We start from the raw sequence: 24,192 nt of genomic DNA, 5'->3' as shown, positions 1-24,192 counted from the left end.
GCAGTAAAGGGTAAGCTAATTGTTAGAATATAAACCGTATATGTATTTGTATAGAGATACGGTTGTATATGTGTAATCCTGTTTGTGTCCGTGTCGTATGTGATAAGGACTCTGTCTTGTATTCCCCCTATATATAGATCAATACAAGACACCACAATGCGTGGTTCCTAAACTCTTACATGGTATCAGAGGCAAAACCCTAACCCGGACCGCGTCGCCCTCCTCTTCCGCCGCCACCTCTGCGAGCCACCCACCTCCAAAACCCTAGATCCCTTCTTGGCAGCCATGGGCGACGACAGCGAGCGCGCTGCGAGGGAGCTCAAGGGGAAGCAGGAACGCGAGGCGACCAGCAAGCTTGCCATCACCAACCCCGCGACCTCCAGCGCGGGACTCTTCTCCATCTCCTCCTTGAACGCCCAAGCCGTCGGACTCTCCTCCATCAAGGGGCATGTTCCCGTCGAGCTCGCCCTCGACACCGGCGTTCACCGCCAATGGCGCACGTTCTTCCGCGCCGCCCTTCGCAAGTACGCCCTGCTGGATCACATCGACGCGGCTGCTCCGTCCGATCCGACGCCGGAGTGGACTCTGCTCGACGCCACGGTCGTCTCGTGGCTCTATGGGTCCGTCTCCCTTGGCCTCCTCGACGCAGTCATGAAACCGGGCGATGATCCTATAGCCGTCGAGCTATGGACCAGCATCAACTGCCTCTTCACCGACCACAAGATCAACCGCCAGCTTCATCTATCCACCGAGCTCGACGGGCTTGACATGGGCGAGCTGACGATGAAGGACTACTTGACCAAGGTTAAGAGCCTTTCTGATGGCCTTACTGATCTAGGTGCTCCAGTCGACGACGCCAAGCTCGTCATCCAGTGTCTCAACGGCCTCCCCGAGCAATACGACTTGGCCGCCGATCTCATCTCCCTCATGCCCGGGATGAACTTCAACAAATGCCGATCCCTTCTTGAGCTTCAGGACATGAAGAAGAAGAACCGTCGATCCCGCTCTGGTGACACGGCTCTCTACTCCGCCACACCCAACCCAAACCCCAACCCTGGCAAGGGTGACGGCAAGGGAAAGAAGAAGAAGAAGAAACAGGACATGGAGAAGCAGGATAAAGAGGTCGCGCCCGCTACGGCCCCGGCCCCAGCCGCCCCATCTTGGACGCCAATGCAACTTCCCTGGAACGGTGCCTTTCAGGTGTGGCCCTACGGCCAGGCCGGCTTGCTCGGTCGTCAGCACTACGTGCCCCGCCCCACGCCGCCCTCTCATGCCTACTACGCACATAGCCCATATGGTGCGGTTCCCTCCTACGGCTATGGCACTCCACCATTGCCCCACGGCTACGGCAACACCGCTCCCATCGCTGTGCCTCCGTCTCCGGCACCCTCGACGGCCTCCTGGGACCAACAGGCTTTGCTCAATCAGTTCCAGACTATGGGACTGCAAGCTCCTCCGCGTGAATGGGTGATGGATACTGGCGCATCCTCCCACTTCGCGTCCGACCCCGGTATGCTCACATCCGTGTCTCCCCCTTCACCTTCTTCTCGTGCGGTTATTGTCGGTAATGGTTCCTCTCTTCCGATCACTGCTACCGGCCACGCACGTCCCCTGTCATCCTCCACCCGCCCACTTTACCTTCGTAATGTCTTAGTAGCTCCTCACATTGTCAAAAACCTTCTGTCCGTACGTGTCTCCGTTGAATTTGACCCCATTGATTTTTCTGTGAAGGATCTGCGTACCAGGACCGAGATTCTCAGATGCAATAGCTTCGGAGCTCTCTACCCGGTCCGAGCTTCTTCCACCAGTCCACCCACTGCCTTCCTCGTTGCCGATTCCGCACTGTGGCACCGTCGACTCGGACATCCAGGCCGGCCTGTCATGGACTCCTTAGTTCGCTCTTCAGTTATACCTAGGGAAAAGAATAAAGATAAGACTAGCTTGTGCAATGCCTGTCAGTTAGGTCGTCATGTTCGTCTTCCTTTCTCCTCCACCAATCGTGTAACTGTCGCCCCTTTTCAAATAATACACTGTGATTTGTGGACGTCTCCTGTTGAGAGTATTTCTGGTTTTAAGTACTACCTTGTTTGTCTTGATGATTTCACTCAGTATGCCCGGGTCTATCCTCTACGAGCAAAGTCTGAAGTTTTCTCTCACTTAGCGTCCCTGCATGCCTTGGCTCACACCCAGTTTCAAGCACGCCTGCAAGCTATACAATGCGACAATGGTCGTGAGTTCGATAATTCTCTCCTTCACACGTTTGCCAAAAACCATGGCATATCACTTTGCTTTTCATGTCCATATACATCTCAACAAAACGGTAAAGCAGAAAGGATTATTCGCACTCTTAACGACATCACACGCACTCTCCTAATACAAGCTAGCATGCCACCTCGCTTCTGGGTCGAAGCTCTTCATACAGCCGTTCTTCTTCATAATCGGCTTCCATCCAAAGCCATTGCGGGGCGCGTCCCCTTCCGCGCCCTTCTTGGTAAGGACCCCTCCTATGCTGGTCTTAGGGTTTTCGGATGTCTGTGTTACCCCAACACCTCGGCTGTTGCACCGCATAAACTTGCCCCTCGCTCCGTGCCTTGTGTGTTTCTCGGATATCCGTCGCATCATCTAGGCTATCGCTGCCTCGACAGGTCTACCCAGAAGATCATCATATCTCGTCACGTTGTTTTTGATGAGACGAGCTTTCCCTTCGCTACCACTGTGTCCTCTCCATCGTCCACTCCTTCCTTGCATACCTATGAGTTTTTGCAGGTCCCTGAGCAAACGATGGTGCCGACACCGTATACCGTGCCCGCCACGGTTGCTCCAGCTGTGCCTCCTGCGGCGCCCCCTACGGCGGATCGGTCGTCTGCTGCCCGGCAGCGTGTCACGCCTGGCTTCTCTGCCGCGGCAGACGAGCCTGTTGCGCCATCACCGGCCCCGACCTCGCCCTCGGCAGCCTGGCAGCCTGCCGCGCCTGGCTTCTCTGCCGCGGCAACGCCCTCCACTGCAGCCTCGCCGCCCGAGCTTGCTGCACCTGCACCGGTTCGACGACCGCGTGCACCACCGCCACCACCCTCTCATACCATGGTCACTCGCGCAAAGTCAGGGGTTGTGCAGCCCAAGAAGATTTTTGATCTTCACGTTGAAGGTTTATCTCCCATTCCGAAGACATATCGTGCTGCGCTCAAGGACCCTAACTGGTGCTCAGCTATGACTGATGAGTACGGTGCTCTGCTCTCAAACAATACTTGGGAGCTTGTTGATCCTCCTCGCAATGCAAACATTGTCACAGGGAAGTGGATCTATCGTCACAAGCTCAAGTCTGATGGTTCTTTGGATCGATACAAAGCTCGTTGGGTTCTGCGAGGATTCACCCAACGTGAAGGGATTGACTTCGATGAAACTTTCAGCCCGGTTGTGAAACCAGCCACCATCCGTACAGTGTTGTCTATTGCCCTGTCTAGCAACTGGCCCATACATCAGCTCGATGTCAAGAATGCGTTTCTCAATGGCACTCTAGTGGAAACAGTCTATGCTCGTCAGCCGTCAGGGTTTGTTGATCCCAACTTCCCTGACAAAGTGTGTCGTCTCAACAAGTCCTTATACGGCTTAAAGCAAGCACCTCGGGCGTGGTTTCAGCGGTTTGCCACCTACATCACATCTCTTGGGTTCATTGGCTCCAAGTCCGACAGTAGCCTGTTCATCTATCGGCGTGGACCAGACATAGCATATCTTTTGCTGTATGTGGACGACATAGTATTGACGGCCTCCTCCTCAGCTCTGCTGGCTAGCTTAATTGTCTCGCTTCGGTCAGAGTTTCGTATGACAGATATGGGAGATCTTCATTACTTTCTCGGTGTCTCCGTCAAGCGTAGCAAGGATTGTCTGTTTCTCTCCCAAGAGAAGTATGCGTTAGAGCTTCTTGAGCGTGCTGGCATGTCGCATTGCAAGTCTATAACCACACCCGTTGATACCGCCTCCAAGTTATCAGCCAAATCCAGTGAACCAGTGGCAGATCCTACAGAGTATCGGAGTCTTGCAGGAGGTCTCCAATACTTGACGTTTACCCGGCCAGACATTTCCTATGCGGTGCAGCAAATCTGTTTACACATGCATGATCCTCGAGCAAATCACTTGCTCCTTGTCAAGCGTGTTCTTCGCTACATCCGCGGCACCACAGACTATGGACTGACCTTGTTTCGCCGGAGTTCCAGTAAACTGACGGCCTATTCGGATGCTGATTGGGCAGGATGTCCCGACACTCGACGATCTACCTCTGGCTACTGCGTTTTCCTTGGCTCCAATCTAGTGTCATGGTCTGCCAAGCGACAACACACAGTGTCCCGTTCTAGCGCTGAGGCTGAATACCGGGCGGTTGCAAATGTGGTGGCAGAGACTTGTTGGCTTCGCCAGCTTCTTCAGGAGCTTCATCGGCCAGTCTCGGGTGCAACGATTGTGTTCTGTGATAATGTCAGTTCAGTCTACATGACACAGAATCCAGTGCACCATCAGCGCACCAAGCATGTGGAGATTGATCTTCATTTCGTCCGGGATCGAGTCACCACAGGCGATGTTAGGGTGCTGCATGTGCCAAGTTCTTCACAGTTTGCGGATATCTTCACTAAAGGATTACCATCTCCTCTCTTTTTGGATTTTCGGGACAGTCTCAACATTCGTAGGACGCCCATTTTCGACTGAGGGAGGGTGTTAGAATATAAACCGTATATGTATTTGTATAGAGATACGGTTGTATATGTGTAATCCTGTTTGTGTCCGTGTCGTATGTGACAAGGACTCTGTCTTGTATTCCCCCTATATATAGATCAATACAAGACACCACAATGCGTGGTTCCTAAACTCTTACACTAATTAGCTGTGGAATTGATTGGTTGACGATGGAATTAAGTTAAGCTGCAGCGAAGGCTGACTTGTGCGGGGCAAAGTCTATGGATCTCGAAGTAAAGAGAGGGTTCAGTTCATGTGCACCAGCCGTTTGAACAAGGCAGCTCGTCGGTCAGTCAGATCTTAGGCTGCTACGTTCCTGCCAGGGTGCCAAGGACAGTTGACCATACCAGAGCCTGCGGTGAAATAATTCTGAATTTCCAAAAACTGTTGGAGTGCTTCTAGCTTCTCTCACTGGACGGCCAAGGCATGTAGCGTTGCGTGGCTGTGTGGTGTGGAGTGTAGTGAAATGTAATCAACCAAATCCAGCGGCGGCACGCACAACGGGGTGCGTTGTTGAATGAATGGAGTGGCGGCGACGTGCTCACGACGGGCAATCAAGCGACGAATCTTGCTGCACGCGACGGCGTAGGCCGCGCAGAGTCGGCCGCCCTGCGCCGCAAAAGGCACACGCCCCGGCTCGCTTTCGGTCACCGCTGGGCGGCATCGGCATCTCCCGGCCCTGCCGTCCTTCGTCGCCACTTGTCCCCCGCTCGACGTGGCCGCCTGGCCGGACACCCTGGAGACGTGGCCGATGCTATTTCCAATATGCACTGCCGCTGACTGGGACGTCGCGACTGCAGCGGCGAGTGTTTGCAGCCGGTGAACGTATCTGTTTATGCTCAAGAAATATTTGTTCCACCCCTTTCCTATGGGTAGTAAGATTTTCAAAAAATATCAACGCGGTAGTTATCGAAATACTATTTAAAGCCAAATTAAAAGAAATTTCATAAATCTAACTTAAATTCAAATTTGGACGAATTTTGTGAAAAAACAAATGATTCACGTGGATAACTTTTTGAAATAATTATAACACTCTTAAATTTTGTTTTTTCATTCATAAATTGTTGTCGCTCACCTTTTCGCGAGAACCTAAGTCATAAAAAAGAGATGGTTCGCTCTTGGCACCTTAGGACCAAAATTTTGTGCTGCGGAAACTTTGAAGTTCAAACAACACCGTGCACGGTGACAAGGAGATTTGCAAGAGATGCTTGCATACATCTGTTTTTCTTCTAATATTTGTAATGAGCTTGACAAGTTAAACGAGTTAAGATCTTCTCGACGATATCTCTCAAAGTTGCGCCGTCTGTGGGATTGGAGGCTGCAAGAAGGTGATCTCGATGGCATCGTCAACATCATCAACGGCAAGCAATGCGATGGACGGAGGTAAACGGATCCAACCTGATCCAAAATGATGCGTCCAACTATTGGATGAAAAGGGGAAGTGTTCTGAACCCTACGGGTGTCCAAAGGGTAAAAGGGTCTTACCACTCCAAATTTACTGAAGGGAAGTTACTTCGCGCGTGCCAAAAATTTCAGAGAACGTGTGTTCCCCACTTGCGCGACGTGTCGACGGCGCAAAGTTTTGGACCCACTGCCCAGTGGGTTGACATGAGCCGTGACTTCCCAAGGTGTGCGAACGTGGCTATCGTCAGCAACGACGTCATTCAAGAAAGTTTCGAGTGGTATAACAAAATATAGTGAAAAAAGGAAACTTCGAGTTCTAAAAAGGTGCATGGTTAAAAAGAAAAACTTCGAGAGTCTATGATCAAATGCAAGCATCTGTTCATATGCTCGGACGCTACTCTTATCAGAAGTATTATTTATACTTCTGATAAGAGGATAAGGCGAAAGAAAAAATACAGACTTGACCAAAGTAGCGAAAGTTGAGCTTACAACCAAGTGCAAACACTCGGCTGTAGCCTCGGAGGCTACTCCCATCGGGAGCGCTGGTCGCGCACCCGATAAAATATGAGGATGAAAAAACAAGAAAATGGCAAGACAATATAGAATTGCAGACGAAGAATTTTCATCGTACATCTTCGAGTTACACATAACTCGTCATGTACTCCCATCAGGAGTTCAAGATATTGTCATTAGACAACCTGAAGAAATTCACAATTTCAACAGCCGATAAAAGCACTCGACAATATATTCTCAGAGCATGTCCGCCGCGGTAAAAACTCTGAATGTCGTAAGTCAAAAGAGTTTACAAAGATAATTCACCAGGATCCTTCCTGTGTGGCGTGGTATCGCACCCGAATGCGCTCTCCCACTTTATCCGTATCAACATATGCGCAGAAAAATCCTACCGTGCGCGTTACGTAATCGATAAAACATAGCTAGGATCCACGATAAGTCCTTAAGCGGCACATGTCGAATTACGCCAGTATCCCGAGTTCAAGTCCAGGGACATGAGTTTGAAGTAGGTTTATACAGGTTTGCCACAAGAGCAGTTAACTGGTACCTGATCCATCAGATGAACCAGCCCCATTTACTGATGTCCCTGTAGAAAATAGATGATAAGCAAAATATTCGATTCTATGATGCGTAAAGATGCGACTCAATTCTATGTTGGATTTTTTACTTGATTCTACGATTCAAGCAAAATCTCGGGGACTACTGACATAGGCATCCTGAATGGGCCTGCCAAATAAGGTACCCGAGTTTATCTGGAGGCCCACGACTCGAAGCTTTCAAGGCCCAGAAGTCCGGCGAACATCGATAATGAATATAGAGTTATATTAGGAATCACGAATCATGTAATCATAGGGAAAGACTCGGATGGCTTGCTAGAGCTTGCAACTTGTATGGCACGAAATCCCTCGTCTCTTCCTCGTATATAAATGGGAGCCGAGGGGAGGAGAAAGAATCGAATCTATTGTCAACATAAACCGTAGTTTCTTAGTCGAGCACCTTTTCGGCTGAATCTTCGAGATCTAATTGCCCTCTACTATCTATGAAACTCTAAATCTACAATATATAGACATTGACAAGTTAACACCTTGTCACAAAGGGCATCCCAAAGGGCTATTGGGCGCACCTGATAGAAATTCACGCTAAGTCGCTCGCCCCAAACTGGTTTTCTAGCTAAGTCGCTCGCCCCAAGGTTTTCTAGCCTGAGTGGCCCAATAGCCTCTCCAACGTCCCCAAACCGTCTCCGAAGCCACGTAGAATACTGACTGTCGGGCACATTACGCCAGCGACCTAGCCCTAATACCTCCTCTTCTTAGCGAGCTCGGGGATATATAGATCTAGTATTCAAGTTGTTATATATCTTACTTATATCATTCGTGTCATTCTTTCTGTTTTTTTTTTTCTGATCAGGTTGACTCTGTGTAAAACGTTAGCTTTATCAATTAAAAGTTGGGCTCTCCACGTGCATTTCGTCCAAAAAAAGATTTTGCGGGCTGTTGTCTTCCATATATTTTTTGTTTCATGGTTGCGAGTTTGGTCCCTCATAGTCGCAGTCAACATATGTTTCTAGACGTATAAACGGGAACAAAAAAAAAAGGTTTCTAGTAGATGTTTGGTGCACGAAACAGTCAGGTGGTACTAGACCATTGGTGGACTTTGCAATGCCGGCCACACTGTCGAAGTACCAGCCAGAACCCACAAACTAATTTTTCAGGTGCACACCCGCTGACTTGTACCGTCGTTCACGGACGTCCACGCTGACGCTCGCCATCCATCCAGAACACCAACCACCCCCGCCGGGACCCGAAAGGAACTTGCTTCCCACGCCTTTTCCCTTCCGTACCTTCTAATCCTCACGTTCCATGTTCTAAACTTGCAATCTCTCAAACCTTTTCTTCTCTTCTTCTCCAACCCTATATATACGCTCACGAACTCATCTGCACAATCTCGAGAATAGAGGACCAACAGAAACTACGATCCGCAATTCACAAAGCACAGGAGCTAAGAGGGACGCGAGAGACAAGATGGCGATGGCTCTGAGCAAGCAATGGACGCGGGTGCGCACGCTCGGCCGAGGCGCGTCAGGCGCCGAGGTCTTCCTGGCGGCGGACGACTCGTCCGGCGAGCTCTTCGCGGTCAAGTCTGTGTGCATGTCCGGCGCCGCGGCGCTGAGGAGGGAGCAGGCGGTCATGGCCGGCCTCCGCTCCCCGCGCGTCGTCTCCTGCATCGGCGGCCGCGCCGGCCGCGACGGTTCGTACCAGCTCTTCCTCGAGTTAGCTCCCGGTGGCTCGCTCGCCGACGAGGTGACAAAGAGCTGCGGCGGCCTCGATGAGTGCGCGATCCGCCGGTACGCGGCAGACGTGGCAACCGGCCTCGCGTACCTCCACGGGGAGTCTATTGTGCACGGCGACGTCAAGGCTAGGAACGTCGTGATCGGCGCCGACGGCCGTGCCAAGCTCGCGGACTTCGGGTGCGCGAGGAAGGCTGGATGTGGCCCGATCATCGGCGGCACGCCAGCGTTCATGGCGCCGGAGGTGGCGCGCGGGGAGGAGCAAGGCCCGGCGGCCGACGTCTGGGCGCTCGGCTGCACGGTCCTCGAGATGGCCACCGGCCGCGCGCCCTGGAGCGGCGTGGATGGCGACGCGATCGCGGCGCTGCACCGGATTGGGTACACGAATGCCATGCCCGAGGTGCCCCAATGGCTGTCTGCTGAAGCCAAGGATTTCTTGGCCGGGTGCCTGGTCAGGCAGGCCGGTGACCGGTGCACGGCGGCGCAGCTGCTGGAGCACCCGTTCTTGGCATCCGCTGTTGTGCTCGACAGGAAATTTGAAGATGTGAAGACCAAGTGGGTGTCGCCAAAGAGCACGCTCGACGCCGCGTTCTGGGAGTCGGAGTCCGACACCGAGGACGAGCTGCCAGCGTCGCAAAGCTCGGCGGAGAGGATCAAGGCATTGGCCTGCCACTCCTCGGCGCTCCCGGACTGGGACGCCGACGACGGATGGATCGACGTGCTCTGTGCAGCAACAACCGAAGGGTCAGTTGCCGTGCCGGCCGAGGAGACGACTGGCATGGACGACGCATTGACAAGCGAAGAACCAACAGCAGAGACCGCCGGCGTTCTCGACATTTTCGTTGACAGCAGCACCTGTAGCAGCAGCAATGTAGGAGAACCGTGTGATGATTCAGTGGTGCGCACTGTGCATCAGCCTTTACAAATTTCATTTTGGCATGAATTGGTTCCATGTAAACTATTTTGCGACGTAAGCACTAATGCAATTGATTTCCTTCTTGCACAAACACTCTGCTTGGCACTGCTGCTCTGTTTCTCTGCGCATGGTACCTCACCCGCCCTTCATTGCGACACGTTCGATTAGCATTTTCCAAGAAAAATAAGAACAGGTTCATGTAAGTAAGGGAATCTCTGGCCGATCCATTATTTTTTTGAGAATTAACTCTGCCTGGCCAATCCCTTAAAAAGCTTTAATTTCTTAGAGTAGTCACAATGCATAGTATCATATAGAAGTATCATGTGTATGATAGTACTATATGTTATTATGTCCACAATCCATGGTATTATATGCTAGTATCATAATCTTCTTATATTAATTGATTTGTAAAATCTCAATGCAAATATATGTACAAGATTTGTTTGACATTAAATTTTCTAGTACTACGTGCTATGATACGGTATTTACCTATGATACTACTATCATCTCTCTCATCTTTAATCACACTGCCACATCAGCTTTTTACATGCATGGGATGCATGATACTACCTATGATACTCCCATTGTGGATAGTCTTATAGTCTTTAGCTGACCGCACCTAGCTAATCTTCTAACCAGTTAGAGCAATTCCAATAGTGTAGCCAGCTGCTGGCTATAAACCAAATGATATGTCATTTATAGCTAACTTAGAACTAACATATACAATAGTGAGCTATAAAAATGTAGTAATTTATTAATGTATGACCTACCTTTCTCCCGCACAAAAGTGCCTAGGAGCACGTGCTAGAGCTAGCTTTTACATAAGAGCCCACTTTCCTTCTTTCCCCTCCTCTTTCTCCTCCAATTATGAGCAAGAATAATAGGAGAGTCAGCAGTTGAGTACTACCTCCGATTCAAGAAATAATGCGCTCTCGTTTTACGTGCTTTTCGTTTGACTAAGTATTAATTTAAATATATAAAGATTGTTTGTATGAAATTAACATCATTAGAAAGTGTTTTTCAATACAAATCCAACGATACTAATTACATATAATATAACCAAGATTTTGTTGCTCAATTTTTATGGTCAAAGTTCATCTTGAAATACGCGTGCGCCTTATTCCTTGGAACGGAGGTAGTATATGTTTTTGACATGTCATCTATAGTCTACTTGTAGTTAGCCCATACAATAGGTAGATACGAGTATGAACTACTTTAGATGCATATGGCCCACTTTGCAATCTCACAAAGTGCGTGGGAGCACGCGCTGCACCTGGCTATTATCCTGTGGCCTGCTTCTCTTCTCTCTCATCCAACTCAGTAAAACTATATTATATTAAATCTTATAGCCGCCTGATTGTACCTTATTGTACCTGCTCTAAACAATAATATACTATTTTAATTATTATAGCCAACTGAGTATGACTTATTGTACTTTCTCTTAGAGGAGCAAAAGTTATAAGAGTTGCCCCTAAAACGAACGCCTACACCCTCAAATAAACTCGACACTAGCCTCTATGAAGAGTAATTTTAGCGATTCCCGCTCTAACACCTCAACATTCCCACCCCCTCGTTTTCGTTTCCATGCCTTCTCACCGACACCAATGCCCCGACTATGGCCGAAATGGAATCGGAACGCGCAACCCTGTCAACTATCGACCATCGCTTTGACACCAATGTCAAGGAAGTGGTTGGGGACGACAAATTTTATGCAGGCCACCTCACCGTCAATTAAGGCCCTTGCAAGACAACAAAGGACGTCACGATGGCAGTTCCCCCAACTGCCTAATTCAAATAATGGAAATTATATGTCAGCGCTGAGCGTCCCCCGGGGGATCAAATCCCCGATCCCCCGGTTCGCCAGCCACACGATGTAAATCATAACAACCGTCAATTGTAGTCAACGCTCTCGCACGGAAAAGAAAATAGTAGTAGAAACACAACCATCGAAGAAAAAAGAATCTCCTCCTCCTCCGACCCGCACGACCTGTAACACGCAGACGATGTCGAGTCCCGCCGGCAAAAGCACCGCGGCTCCGGCAGCACCGCCGCCCGCTCTGGCAGCAACTCCGTCCTCTCCGGCAGCGCCGCCTGCTCCGGCACCATCGCCGTCCGCTCCGGCAGCAACGCCTACTACAACAGTACCGCCGTCCTGGGCTTGTAGCATCGCCGCCGGCCTGGCAGCACTGCGCAGGCCTCGCCGCTCTCCTTGCAGCACGACGACGCCCTGTTTGTAGCAACCACCACCGGCGTTTGCAGCAACTGTTGGCGCCGCTTGTACAAATTCACCGCCCTTGTAGCAGTCGCCGCCGCACCTCTGCCGCCGATTAGAAGTCGGCGCTCGTTGTCCCCGCTCGCCGGTTGTAGCTTGTAGCAGCCCTTCCTGCCGATTGTAGCAGCCCTGCCAGACTATTGTAGCAACGCGATTGCCGATTGTAGCAGCGCGTAGGGCTATTGTAGCAGCGCCGCCGAGGCTGATTGTAGCAGCGCTCCCGGGCTATTCTAGCAGTAATGCATGTCGAATGTAGCAGCGTCGCCAGGCTACTGTAGCAGCGCCGCCGGGGCATGTAGCAGCGACGCGAATGTAGCAGCGTCGCCGTGCTATTGTAGCAGCTCCATCGGAGGCTTGTAGCAGCGCCGCCGGAGGCTTGTAGCAGCGACGTCGCTCATCGCCGGCAACATCAGCACAAGGCCCAAGCATCAAACGGCAGTCCCTCGCGGGAGTGGAAGTGCAGGGAGGGGAGGTATAGGAGGGACGAGATGGAAGGTCGACGGTAGCAACGGGACAAGCACCGACCGGAGGAAATTGTTGGGCATGGGAGGATGAGCTGCAGGCGAGCTCAGCCGCCCACTCCACGGCACAGATGCGCGGCGGCGAGAGCGAGACTGTGAGTTGTCCGGCGGCGCGAAAGGTGGCGGTACGAGGAGGCAGTGAGAGGAACGACTAGGATACTAGTGCGAGTGCATGCGAGGTCCCAGGGGAAGCCATCGCGCCACAGTGAGATTGGGGATTTTTCGGTGGGAAAATCGTCCGAGGAAGGGCGCCGGAGCTTTGGTGGCGAGCGGCAGAGGCATGGGTGGCCGGCGAACTGCAGCATATGGCCTTGCAGCTCGACGGGATGCGCCGCAGATGAGAAATATGCCAGAAGAACGTGTGGAGGAAGAACACTCGGAAGGGATAACGGTCGGTGTGCTGGGCACGTACCCCTCGCTGCCTCCACGCGGATGGACACGCGGCGTCCAGCTGAGGCGGAGGATGAGAACGAGGGTCCCCCGGGGGTTTGTAAGCGTTTTCCTTAGAAAAATGTGTATATTATTTGCATGCATGTTTAACCAAGTTTTTTCTTTTACTTCTGCCCTACCAGGCAAGCACCTCCCCCCTGCGACCTATGTATTTTTTGATGCTCTAGCGGCTATCTGGAACTGGATCAGCGTCTGAATCCAAAACGTAGATGTCCAGTGAATGTCCAGTCTCGCATGGTCCGGTCCATCTCCAATCCACGATACAGTGACACATATCCACGTCCGTCCAAGTCCAACCAGATATAATAATGGATTTGTCCCTCGCGAGCGCACCTGGGCTCTCTGTTCTGCCTTCGTCAACCTCCCGATCCCCATCCTAAAAAAAAAAACTCCCAATCCCCTCCCCTGTTCCGATCCCTGTCCTGCCTGACTGCCTCATACCAGGAGAGTTCGTCGTCTACAGGAGCTGCGGCCGCCCCCTCGCGGAGGTGACCGGCGGATGCCGGCTCTATTTGCGACGGAGGCGTGCCTGGGCTTCCTGCGCTGGCGCGGGATGTGGAATTGAAGGCATACATGAGCGCCGACAACGATGGCGCGGTGTCGGACGAAGCGGAGGAGGAGCGTGTTGAGTTCAGCTTCTCCGTTGCCGGCGACGTCGCGTTCGGCAGCGCCGAGGTGGTGGCCGTGGATCCGGTCGGCGAGGACGGCGGCGTCGCCAACGAGGCGGCGGAGGCTGCAGGCACCCCAGCCTTCGGATGCGGTGCAGGCGATCAAGGCCGAGGAGCGGCGCTTCGCCAAAGAGGTGGATGGCAATGGTCTCGCACTCACCGGCGCTCCGGTCTGGTGGCCGTTCTCGTCCATAGGATAATGGAGTCCCACTTCAGATAGGAAATAAAACGACCACGTCAGATGCATTGTTCAGCGTGTCCGGTGGATTTTGGATCGCCCACTCTTTAGGTCCACGGTCCACCCAATAGTGCTGGACCAAATGTCCACTAATATCCACGTCCAATGTAATCCAATCCAATTGTGTCCAACAAAAATAAGTCCATAGTCCATTGGACTATGCTGATCCAGTTCCAGATTTGACGTTCTTTTGAAAAGGGCTAGGTAGTTTGAGTCTTGTGTTATGATGGTTTAATCGAATATCTTTTCATATCCACATTTATAAAGTAGTGGTGTGTTAGCTAGTCCATAGATTTCGTGGGCCCTTGGATGACACGATATCAAGTGGCCCTTGTTCATAGTGGACAAGCTTTCCTAGGTAGGGGGCCATGGCCCCCCTACTCTAGAAAATACCTTAAATATATCTATCTATGTTATGTAGCCCGATCTCTAAAATTGTGTAATCCTTTATAGCGTGTTTGGTGACTGAAGATAGGGAATGGGAGTTTGGGCTGGGAAGTTTTTTTGGGGGATTAACAAAGGAAATTGATTATTAGTCCCAACTAGCATGGTGGTCGTCTTAATTTTTTTATTAGATAGAGAGGAGCTTCATCTTTGGTGTGTCGAAAACTATCAAGAAATATATTTACATATTTATAGATATATTCATATTTTGTAGAAAATAGTATTAGTTCATCGATATTGATATAAAAGGTGTGTTTTATCACACGGTATCAGAATTATAGGAGATCATCCACCATGTATATAAGTGTGATGAATAGATATATTATCGCGCCCATTTCAATCAGAGTAGATCGCAACCTTGGCGATACGGTAAATATCGCGCCTGGTCCTACTGCAAAGGCCACGTAGGCAGCAATGACAAGCAGCTTGACCACAAGTAGAATGCATGAGAAGACAATATACTTTATCTGCAGGAGGAAGAAGAAATAGACTGCCGCCATGACAGTGGTGGCCGTGGAGCAGCCGATGCTAGCCATGAAGAACCTGCACGTAAACCTGTCACTGATTAGGGAGCTCAAATGTACCCAAACTGAACCCGTATGAGAAATTTAAGCAAACAACAAAACCAAACAAACCCAGGCAGATGTGTATTGGCACCGAATCTGAAGTTCTGAACTGAACCAAATGGCATCTCGCCCTGAACCGCAGTTTTATAATATGGGTTGAGATCAGGACCTAGCTGAACGAGGCCTAATCGCCTTCCAGATCGAGGCTGCATGGATGTTCTAGTGCCCTGTCTATGCAATGAGCGACATGGGAAGAGAAAGAGTCGGGCGACGCCGAAGGCTGTAAGGAGGAGCGCTGTCGTGGGCGGCACCGCTGGGCGAGAGGGACAATCTAAGGCTCAAAATAGCGAGCGGAAAGAAACCATAGCAGTGGTGTGTTTGCCGGTCCATAGATCTCGTGGGCCCTTGAGAAACACGATATTAAGAGCCCCTAGTTCATAGTGCACAAGCTATCCCAGGGCAGGGGGCCATGGCCCCCTGTTGTATGAAGTTCTTAAAGATATCTATATATGCTAAATTATAAATATTACTCAAAGGTTAAACTGAATGGATGGTGTTTCAATAATGAATGGGCTATTTGATTGTGTTTCACAAGTTGAACATGGAATCCATAAACTATTTCACAAGTTGGAAATGGAATCAATCTAGTTTTTTATTTTTTGGACATGTTTCACATAGTTAAAAATAGATGGACGTTGTTTCAATAATGCATGGGTTGTACAACCGTGTTTCACAAGTTGACCATGTATGCCTTCTAGTGTTCAATTCTCCGGACATGTTTCACAATAATTCTAAATGGATGGAAGGTGTTCAATAATGCATTGGTTATTTGATTGTGTTTCACAAGTTGAAATGGAATCCTTCAACTGTTTCACAACTTGACCATGAAATTATTCTAGTGTTTAAGTTTTTCAGGCATGTTTCACATTAGATAAAAATGGATGGATGGTGTTTCAATAATGAATGGACTATTCTGTTGTGTACCACAAGTTAACCGTGGAATCCTTCTAGTGGTTTAGTTCTCCATGCATGTGTCACATTAGTTTCCAATGGATGGACGGTGTTTCAATAATGCATGTGATATTCCACAGTATCTCACAAAATGGATGAACATTTAAATAATCTCGCCGTTTCATTTCCACATTTATGCTGATGTTTCACAAATTTTATAATGATGCGTGGGCTTTATGATTGTGTTTCACAAGTTCACCATGGGATCCTTCAAGTTGTTTTATTTCCACAACTAAGTTGATGTTTCACAAATATTTCAGTGTTGCACGTGTTGGATATATGCCCGGTAGGCAATAATAAAAAAGTTATTGTTATATCTTAGTGTTCATGATAAATGTTTACACCTCATGCTATAATTGTATTAACCGAAAACATTAATACATGTGTGTTGTGTAAACAACCAGAGTACCTAGTAAGTCTCTGGTTAAACTAGCTTGTTGATTAACAGATGATCATGGTTTCCTGATCATGAAAATTGGATGTTATTAATAACAAGGTTATGTCATTAGGTGAACGATATAATGGACATACACCCATAATAAGCGTAGCATAAGATCAAATCATTAAGTTCATCTTGCTATAAGCTTTCGATACATAGTTACCTAGTCATCTAATTTGCTTGCAGGCATGTGACAGGGTCACAAGAGATGACATACCACGGTACGAGTAAAGAGTACTTCACGGTAACGAGGTTGAAATAGGTATGGAGATACCGATGATCAAACCGCAGACAAGTAAAGTATCGCGCGACAAAGGAAATCGGTATCGTATGTAAATGGTTCAATCAATCACTAAGTTATCGATGAATGTGTGGGAGCCATTATGGATCTCTAGGTCCCGCTATTGGTTATTGATCAAACCTCAGACAAGTAAAGTATCGCGCGACAAACGAAATCGGTATCGTATGTAAATGGTTCAATCAATCACTAAGTTGTCGATGAATGTGTGGGATCCATTATGGATCTCTAGGTCCCGCTATTGGTTATTGATCAGAGAGGAGTCTCGGTCATGTCCGCATAGTTCACAAACCGTAAGGTGACGCGCTTAAGATTCGATGACGTATAAGTAGATTCAGAATATGAGAGGGAGACCGAATGTTTTTCGGAGTCTCGGATAGGATCCAGGACATCACGAGGAGGTCCGGAATGGTCCGGAGAATAAGATTCATATAAGGAAAGTTGATTTCTGGGGTTCGAAAAGTTTGGGATTTTTCTGGTGGAAGATCGAGAAGATTCTAGAAGATTCTGCGGGGTCCACCAGTGGGCCCACGATCCTAGGAGGGCCAACATGAGCCGAGGGGGTGCAGCCCAGCCCTAATGGGCCAGGCGCACAAGCACCTCAAGGCCCAGTGATGTCTACTCACGCTTCTTTTCCTGTAGACAGTGTTGGGCCTCCAAGAGCAGAGGTTTGTAGAACAGTAGCAAGTTTCCCTTAAGTGAATCACCCAAGGTTTATCGAACTCAGGGAGGAAGAGGTCAAAGATATCCCTCTCAAGCAACCCTGCAACCACGATACAAGAAGTCTCTTGTGTCCCCAACACACCCAATACACTTGTCAGATGTATAGGTGCACTAGTTCGGCGAAGATATAGTGAAATACAAGTAATATGGATGTATATGAGTAGTAATAGCAATCTGAAATAAATATGGTAGCGAGTAAACATGCAACAGAATAGTAAGTAAACGGAGATTCGATGTTCGGAAACAAGGCCTAGGGATCATACTTTCACTAGTGGACATTCTCAACATTGCAATCATAATGGAATATAAATAAGCACTTCACTATGCTATTCTGAATTACTCTCTGGCAGGATAACGAACTCTAATTCATCATGTAGGCAAACCTTAAAGATGTATTCCCAAGTACTAATAAACACCCCACGCTGTCACTGTGAGCATTCATAGAAGGTACCAACACACCACAATTTCATAGAGACATCCAACTCAAATCATAACTCAGTGAATAATATAGCCTAAGAGACCCACACGGTGCACACACTGTCACCTTTACACACGTGGGACAAGGAGTCTCCGGAGATCACATAAGTAAAATCCACTTGAATAGCATAACAACATCTAGATTACAAAGCTCATCATATGGATCTCAATCATGTAAGGCAGCTCATGAGATAATTGTATTGAAGCACATGGGAGAGAGATGAACCACATAGCTACCGGTACAGCCCTTAGCCACGATGGAGAACTACTCCCTCCTCACGGGAGACAGCAGCGGTGATGAAGATGGCGGTGATGTCGATGGAGATGCCTTCCGGGGGCAATTCCCCGTCCCGGCGGCGTGCCGGAACAGAGACTTCTGTCCCCCAGATCTTGGCTTCGCGATGGCGGCGGCTCTGGAACTTTTCTCGTACCGTGGCTTATTCTTCCAAAGTTTTTAGGTCAGGAAGGCTTTTATAGGCGGAGAGTCGGAGTCGGAGGGGCCACGGTGGGGCCAGACAATAGGGGGCGCCCCCCCTGGGCTGTGCCGCCACCATGTGTGGGGCCCCCAGGGCTCCCCTCTGGTCCCTCTCTGGCTCTTTGGAAGCTTCCGGGAAAAATAAGGTTCTGGGCGTTGATTTCGTCCAATTCCGAGAATATTTCCTTACTAGGATTTCTGAAACCAAAAACAACAGAAAACAGGAACCGGCACTTCGGCATCTTGTCAATAGGTTAGTTCCGGAAAATGCATAATAATGACATAAAGTGTGTATAAAACATGTAGGTATTGTCATAAAACAAGCATGGAACATCAAAAATTATAGATACGTTGGAGACGTATCAGCATCCCCAAGCTTCGTTCCTACTCATCCTCGAGTAGGTAAACGATAACAAAGATAATTTCTGAAGTGACATGCTACCAACATAATCTTGATCCAATAATGATGTAAAGCATATGAACTGAGATCAAATCACTCAAAGCAAATGTCTATATTGATATAAGAGTGTTATCACCAGAATTTGACCGAGTCAGAGGTGGGCCACGATTGAGATGGACTTGAAGATATACATGGAAGGAAGAACAAGAATTGGCCTTATACACGAAGTTGGGCTGAATTGCCCATGTATCTGTAATATAGTAGATCGCATCTTAGATTAAAAGTTAGAGTTTTACTCGTGCACGGTTAGGTGCACGTCCGAATTAGAAAGTCCGCTGGACTATAAATATGTATCTAGGGTTTATGGAATAAACAACAACTCACGTTCAACCCAAACAAACCAATCTCGGCGCATCGCCAACTCCTTCGTCTCGAGGGTTTCTATCAGGTAAGCGACATGCTGCCTAGATCGCATCTTGCGATCTAGGCAGCACAAGCTCCACGTTGTTCATGCGTTGCTCGTACTGAAGCGTCTTTGATGGCGAGCAACGTAGTTATCATAGATGTGTTAGGGTTAGCATAGTTCTTCGTATAACATGCTTACGTAGTGCAACCCTTGCATATCTAGCCGCCCTCACACCTATCTTAGGTGTGGGGGCGGCACCCCGCTTGATCATTATTTAGTAGATCTGATCCGTTACGATTGCTCCTTGTTCTACAAGGATTAGTTTAATATCTGCAATAGTTAGGCCTTACAAAGGGGGGGAGGATCCAGCGGCGCGTAGGGTGTCGTTCGCAAGTCCTAAACAGGATGTTCCGAGGATCAACTTCATGTTGGTTTTTAGGCCTTGTTTAGGATCGGCTTACGATCACCGTGCGTGGCCGTGAGGCCCAACCTGGAGTAGGATGATCCGATTATGCGGTGAAAACCCTAAATCGTCGTAGATCTCATTAGCTTTATCTTGATCAAGCAGGATCACCATATATTCGTGCACCCCGTACGAATCATGGGTGGATCGGCTCTTTGAGCCGATTCACAGGATAACCTGAGAGCCGATCGAGGCTCGTATTTAATGTTTACGTGTATGCCATGCAGGAAACTAAGCGAGGCATCCCCATCACCTTCCTGACCAGGTATAGGTCAGGTGGCACGCCCTTGCACTTCGCATCGGACGTGTGACCAGAAGAGCATTGCGGGCCGTCGCTCGGAGGGGTCTCAGCCAGCCGCAGCTCTAGGCTCTTCCCGGCTCTACCGTGTTGACCGTCGCTGCCCGCCGGTGGGTTTTGGCAGTCAACACATTCTGGCACGCCCGGTGGGTCAATCGTCTACATCAACCACATCGCCATCTACATCTGAGATGGCGGACGGCACGCCAGTCACCTACGAGGAGCTGCCTGACGAGCTCAAGAAGAGATATGACGAGATCAAGGTCACCCTCGAAGCCGACCTCATCGGCTCTTTTCAGAGAACCCGTTCCCATGGCATCAGATGGAAGGGATTCTCACCGCAAGGTGCACTCGATGGGATAGACCTCTCTGCCCCATCGGAGGAACGCACCAGGGGCCTGCGGCAGGAGATCAACTACTTGGTGGCTCACTCGCTACACCGCCACTCTGAAAACCTGGTCAACGTGTTGGAGCGTGTCGCTCTGCGCGTGATCCAGGAGATCATGAGCCACCAGTACTCGCCGTCAGGACCAGCTCTCGGGACGCATCAAGGGGAGTTGCCACTCCAGTCCCGTCCACCGCTGCCATATGCGTTGGCAGCACCAGCTGAAGTGCCGGCTACACCGGCATTCGTCGTCTACAAGATCGGTGGTGACCCTAGTAACTACCAGTTCTTGGCTGAGGCGCCTAAGGAGATCCCTCAAGGATACGCGTGCACGTATGTGCCAGATTGTGGCAACTGGGCACTCTCAAACCAGGCCACAACATCAGGGACTCCGGCGAAAACAGGAGGAACGTCGACGACGAGCTTGAGAAGCGCACGTGGCTAACTAAGTACGCCACCCCGACGAAACTCCGAGCCCAGCTCCTGCAGTTGGCTCAGAGCTGGAAAAGCAAACATGGCTGGCTAAGTACGCCACCCCGGCGAATCTTCGAGTGCAACTCCTGCAGCCAAGACAGCGGATCAGATCGGTACCATGCGAGAGACCAGTTCGGCATGGTGCCGAAAAGAAGGGCAATCGGCTATTCCAAGCCGTACCCCGACGAGTACGAGATGATCCCGCTGCCACCTAAATATCGGCTCCCTGACTTCTCCAAATTCAGTGGATCAGATGGCTCCAGCTCCATCGAGCACGTCAGCCGATATTTGGCCCAACTAGGACCGGCTTCAGTGTCGGATCAGCTACGCGTGAGGCTCTTTTCACAGTCCCTCACGGGATCGGCTTTCGGATGGTACACTTCTTTGCCAGCAAACTCCATCCGGTCTTGGAAGCAATTGGAAGAACAGTTCCATATGCAATACCATTCAGAAGCTTCCGAGTCTAGCATTGCCAATCTAGCACAACTACATCAGAAGCGCGGAGAAACGGTGACAGAGTATATCCAGCGCTTCAGGAATCTTAGGAACCGATGTTATTCGGTTCGTATAACTGAAAAGGAAGCAGTCGAGTTGGCAGTAGCTAGCCTTGCAACACAGCTCAAGGACATGGCCTCCCAAGCAGATTATCCCTCACTGGCGCACGTGGTTCAGAAACTATCAGCATATGAACAGCGCCACCCGGACCTGTACCAAGACAAGTTCAAGCGTGCAGTAGTCCTGGTCGATGCAGAAGAAGACGAAGTTCCTGCGGGAGACCAAGAAGTAGCAGTGGTTGAGTGGACTCGGGGAGGAACCCCCGTGTCCTGCAAATGGGTAAAGCCACCAGGGCCGCCCAGGGGATTTGATTTTGACGTGACCAAGACTGAACAAATCTTCGACCTCCTGCTCAAGGAGAAACAGTTGACGATTCCTGAAGGTCTCAAGTTCCCCACGGCGCAAGAGCTGAACGGAAAGCCGTACTGCAAATGGCACAACTCGCTCTCCCATGCCACCAACGACTGCAGGGTGTGGCGTCAGCACATCCAAGCGGCGATAGAGAAGGGGCGTCTAATTTTCAACCAGTACGCCATGAAGGTCGACACCCAGCCCTTCCCCGCCGTTAACATGGTAGAAGTCACCTACCCTGAGGGTTGCCAGCCAGGTCCCACGTTCAGCATCAACATGGTAGGACCTGGGAACCACTCTGGCAAAGATGGAGATGAGGGCAGCTGCTCTCATAGCAAGGACACAGAGGAGGCCGCTCCACGCGATCGGCTCCATCATGATGGCAAGCGCTACGTCACAGAGGGAGAAGTGAAGAACATAAGATATCAATGACCTCTCTCTGATCACCTCCTCAACAAATATGTGAATCAGTATGACCAACGCCGACGGTCCAACTATGATGATGAAGGAGATCGTCTGGCTAGAGAAGCCAGAAGACATCGTCGGCATGATCGCGATGAGGAGGAGCACGAGCGCCGTGCCACGGACAGGTCAAGGGAGCAAGATGACAACGCCAGACACTGGGACTGCCCTTTCTTCAGACACTGTTGGGATTCAGGAATGAGCCGATTGCCCACAATCGGCAATTGCCCAGAATGCAACAAGAAGAAGAAGGAGGCAGCCAACGTGTCTGTGTTCGAGCGCTTAGGGCCTCTCCCGCCACAGAGCAAACGTGCTGAGTCCCCTCGGTGGGCAGATCTTGAGGATTCCGAAGACGAGGGACCAGAAGAAGAAGACAGGTACCACCGTCCAAGGTGGTGCCCTGACGGACTCAGCCGTTCACAAAAACGCAGGGTTCAGCGGTTGCGCGGCCTGGAGGAAGCCGAAAGGTTATACCTGCATACGCTAAGGAAGGCACGGCCTGATCTGGCTGCAAAGGTTCAGCGAGCCCTGGATGAAGAGGGTCGTCCACGGAGAATGGAGTGGCGTCCCAAGCAAAAGAAAGCCGATGATGAAACATCGGCTGGCACAAACATGGTGCTCGTCTTGCCGACGGAGCTTAGTGCTCCACGAGTCTACGATGCGCTCAAGGTGGATGACAGCAGGCGCATAAAGTCAGAGGTTGGGTTGGTTTTATCCAGCCTGACCGAGTAGCAAGAACGTACCAGTGAGCAAAACAAGGCGAGGCTGATCCTTGTGATCGGCCCCATAAATTATGAAGGGACATTACAAAACCTTCATCGAACAAGCAATTTGGAGGCCGATTCCAGCAATCGGCCAAAATTATCCTCACCACATGTTCTGCTAGTGTTCGCCCTTGACCCTATCAGGAGCCGACGTGCGAATTACAGAGCCGATCTCTGCCATTCTTTGACAGATTCGGCTCGGGGGGGCACCTAAACATGGGAACAGATGCAGGGGTACATGTGGGCAATGAAATACTGGGGGCCGATAGGAGAAAATCGGCCAGTAAAAAAAAAAAATTTTAACAGCCGATGCAAGGGCATCGACTTTAGAATTGAGAAGCAGCCGATGCGCAGCCATCGACTCTAGTGGAATTGTGCGATGTTTATCGAGTCTCCACCAAATCCAGGCCAGCGGTGGTGCCTTCTGTTGCCTCGAGGGAATAAAACAATGGAATTTCTTCAGCTGCTTCGAGCCGATCCGGGTTCCTGAACCTTTTTGTCCAGGATTTCCAATCTTTGGGGCTAGTTCAGCTGAGACGGAAGGTTATCGGCTGTCTGAGGAAGAAAGGGGATCGGCTTTGGCGCATTCTCTCTGATATTCTCGCCTCGAGTAAGGCTCGGGGGCAGCAGGCCTGGTGGATACTCTGTTTCGCTCTGTTTAAAGAGCCGATTGGGATACCATCGGCTGATCCTTCATTGCAACCTTCTTCACAAATGATGAGTACTGAAGAGGATTATTGGGTTTGGTTGGAAAAGTTCAAAGGTTTTCCTGAAGATCCTGCATTTTCCACCAGATTTAGAAAATCATCAGTTGTAGAAGGGAAGGGTGAATTTCAAAGGACCGATGCGGTGCTATCGGCTCATTACGCATTGGCAAAGGGGACGAATCGGCAAGGTCAGTAGAAGAGGGAATCGGCTCAATTAAACTCGGAAGAAATCGGCAAAATCAAATTGGGGAAAAGTTCTTCATTGATAGGCGAGATTTCTTACATAAAGAGCTAATCGCTCTCAAAAGGAAATACTAGGGGATACATTGCCCCATCTACTACTGCTGGCCCTATTCTAGAGGTCCTATCTACGGGCCATCACTGCCCTCGTCGTCGCCGCTGTCGGCGCTGCTCCCGGCGGGCTCGTCGTCGCTCCAATGGCCGCCGACCGGGCCCTCGTTGTCTTCATCTTCTTCGTCAGCGTCGTCCTCGTCGCTGTCGAA

General features: G+C 50.0%; 2 protein-coding genes across 2 annotated transcripts; both read left to right on the top strand.

The window, feature by feature from the left end:
* Positions 1 to 285: 285 nt before the first annotated feature.
* On the top strand, positions 286 to 1,769 carry LOC139834954 (uncharacterized). Its single transcript, XM_071824882.1, has 2 exons — positions 286 to 1,510; positions 1,732 to 1,769. Exons 1-2 carry the CDS (start codon positions 286 to 288, stop codon positions 1,767 to 1,769), a joined length of 1,263 nt encoding a protein of 420 aa, XP_071680983.1.
* Positions 1,770 to 8,456: 6,687 nt separating this feature from the next.
* LOC127326397 (mitogen-activated protein kinase kinase kinase 18-like) lies at positions 8,457 to 10,010 on the top strand. The gene has a single exon (XM_051353285.2). It carries the CDS (start codon positions 8,661 to 8,663, stop codon positions 10,008 to 10,010), a length of 1,350 nt encoding a protein of 449 aa, XP_051209245.1. The 5' UTR covers positions 8,457 to 8,660.
* Positions 10,011 to 24,192: the final 14,182 nt, after the last annotated feature.

This window comes from Lolium perenne, chromosome 1 (genome assembly GCF_019359855.2).
Source record: "Lolium perenne isolate Kyuss_39 chromosome 1, Kyuss_2.0, whole genome shotgun sequence".
Taxonomy (NCBI): Eukaryota; Viridiplantae; Streptophyta; class Magnoliopsida; order Poales; family Poaceae; genus Lolium; species Lolium perenne.
Note: the sequence above shows the minus strand (reverse complement) of the source record. Positions and strands in the feature narration are given on the sequence as shown.

Excerpts from the sequence above, each read along its gene's own strand:
- LOC139834954 (XM_071824882.1), top strand. The coding sequence starts at position 286 with ATGGGCGACGACAGCGAGCGCGCTGCGAGGGAGCTCAAGGGGAAGCAG. Across the intron at positions 1,511-1,731 it reads CCACTTCGCGTCCGACCCCG|GATCTGCGTACCAGGACCGA; the intron begins GTATGCTCACAT and ends TTTTCTGTGAAG.
- LOC127326397 (XM_051353285.2), top strand. The coding sequence starts at position 8,661 with ATGGCGATGGCTCTGAGCAAGCAATGGACGCGGGTGCGCACGCTCGGC.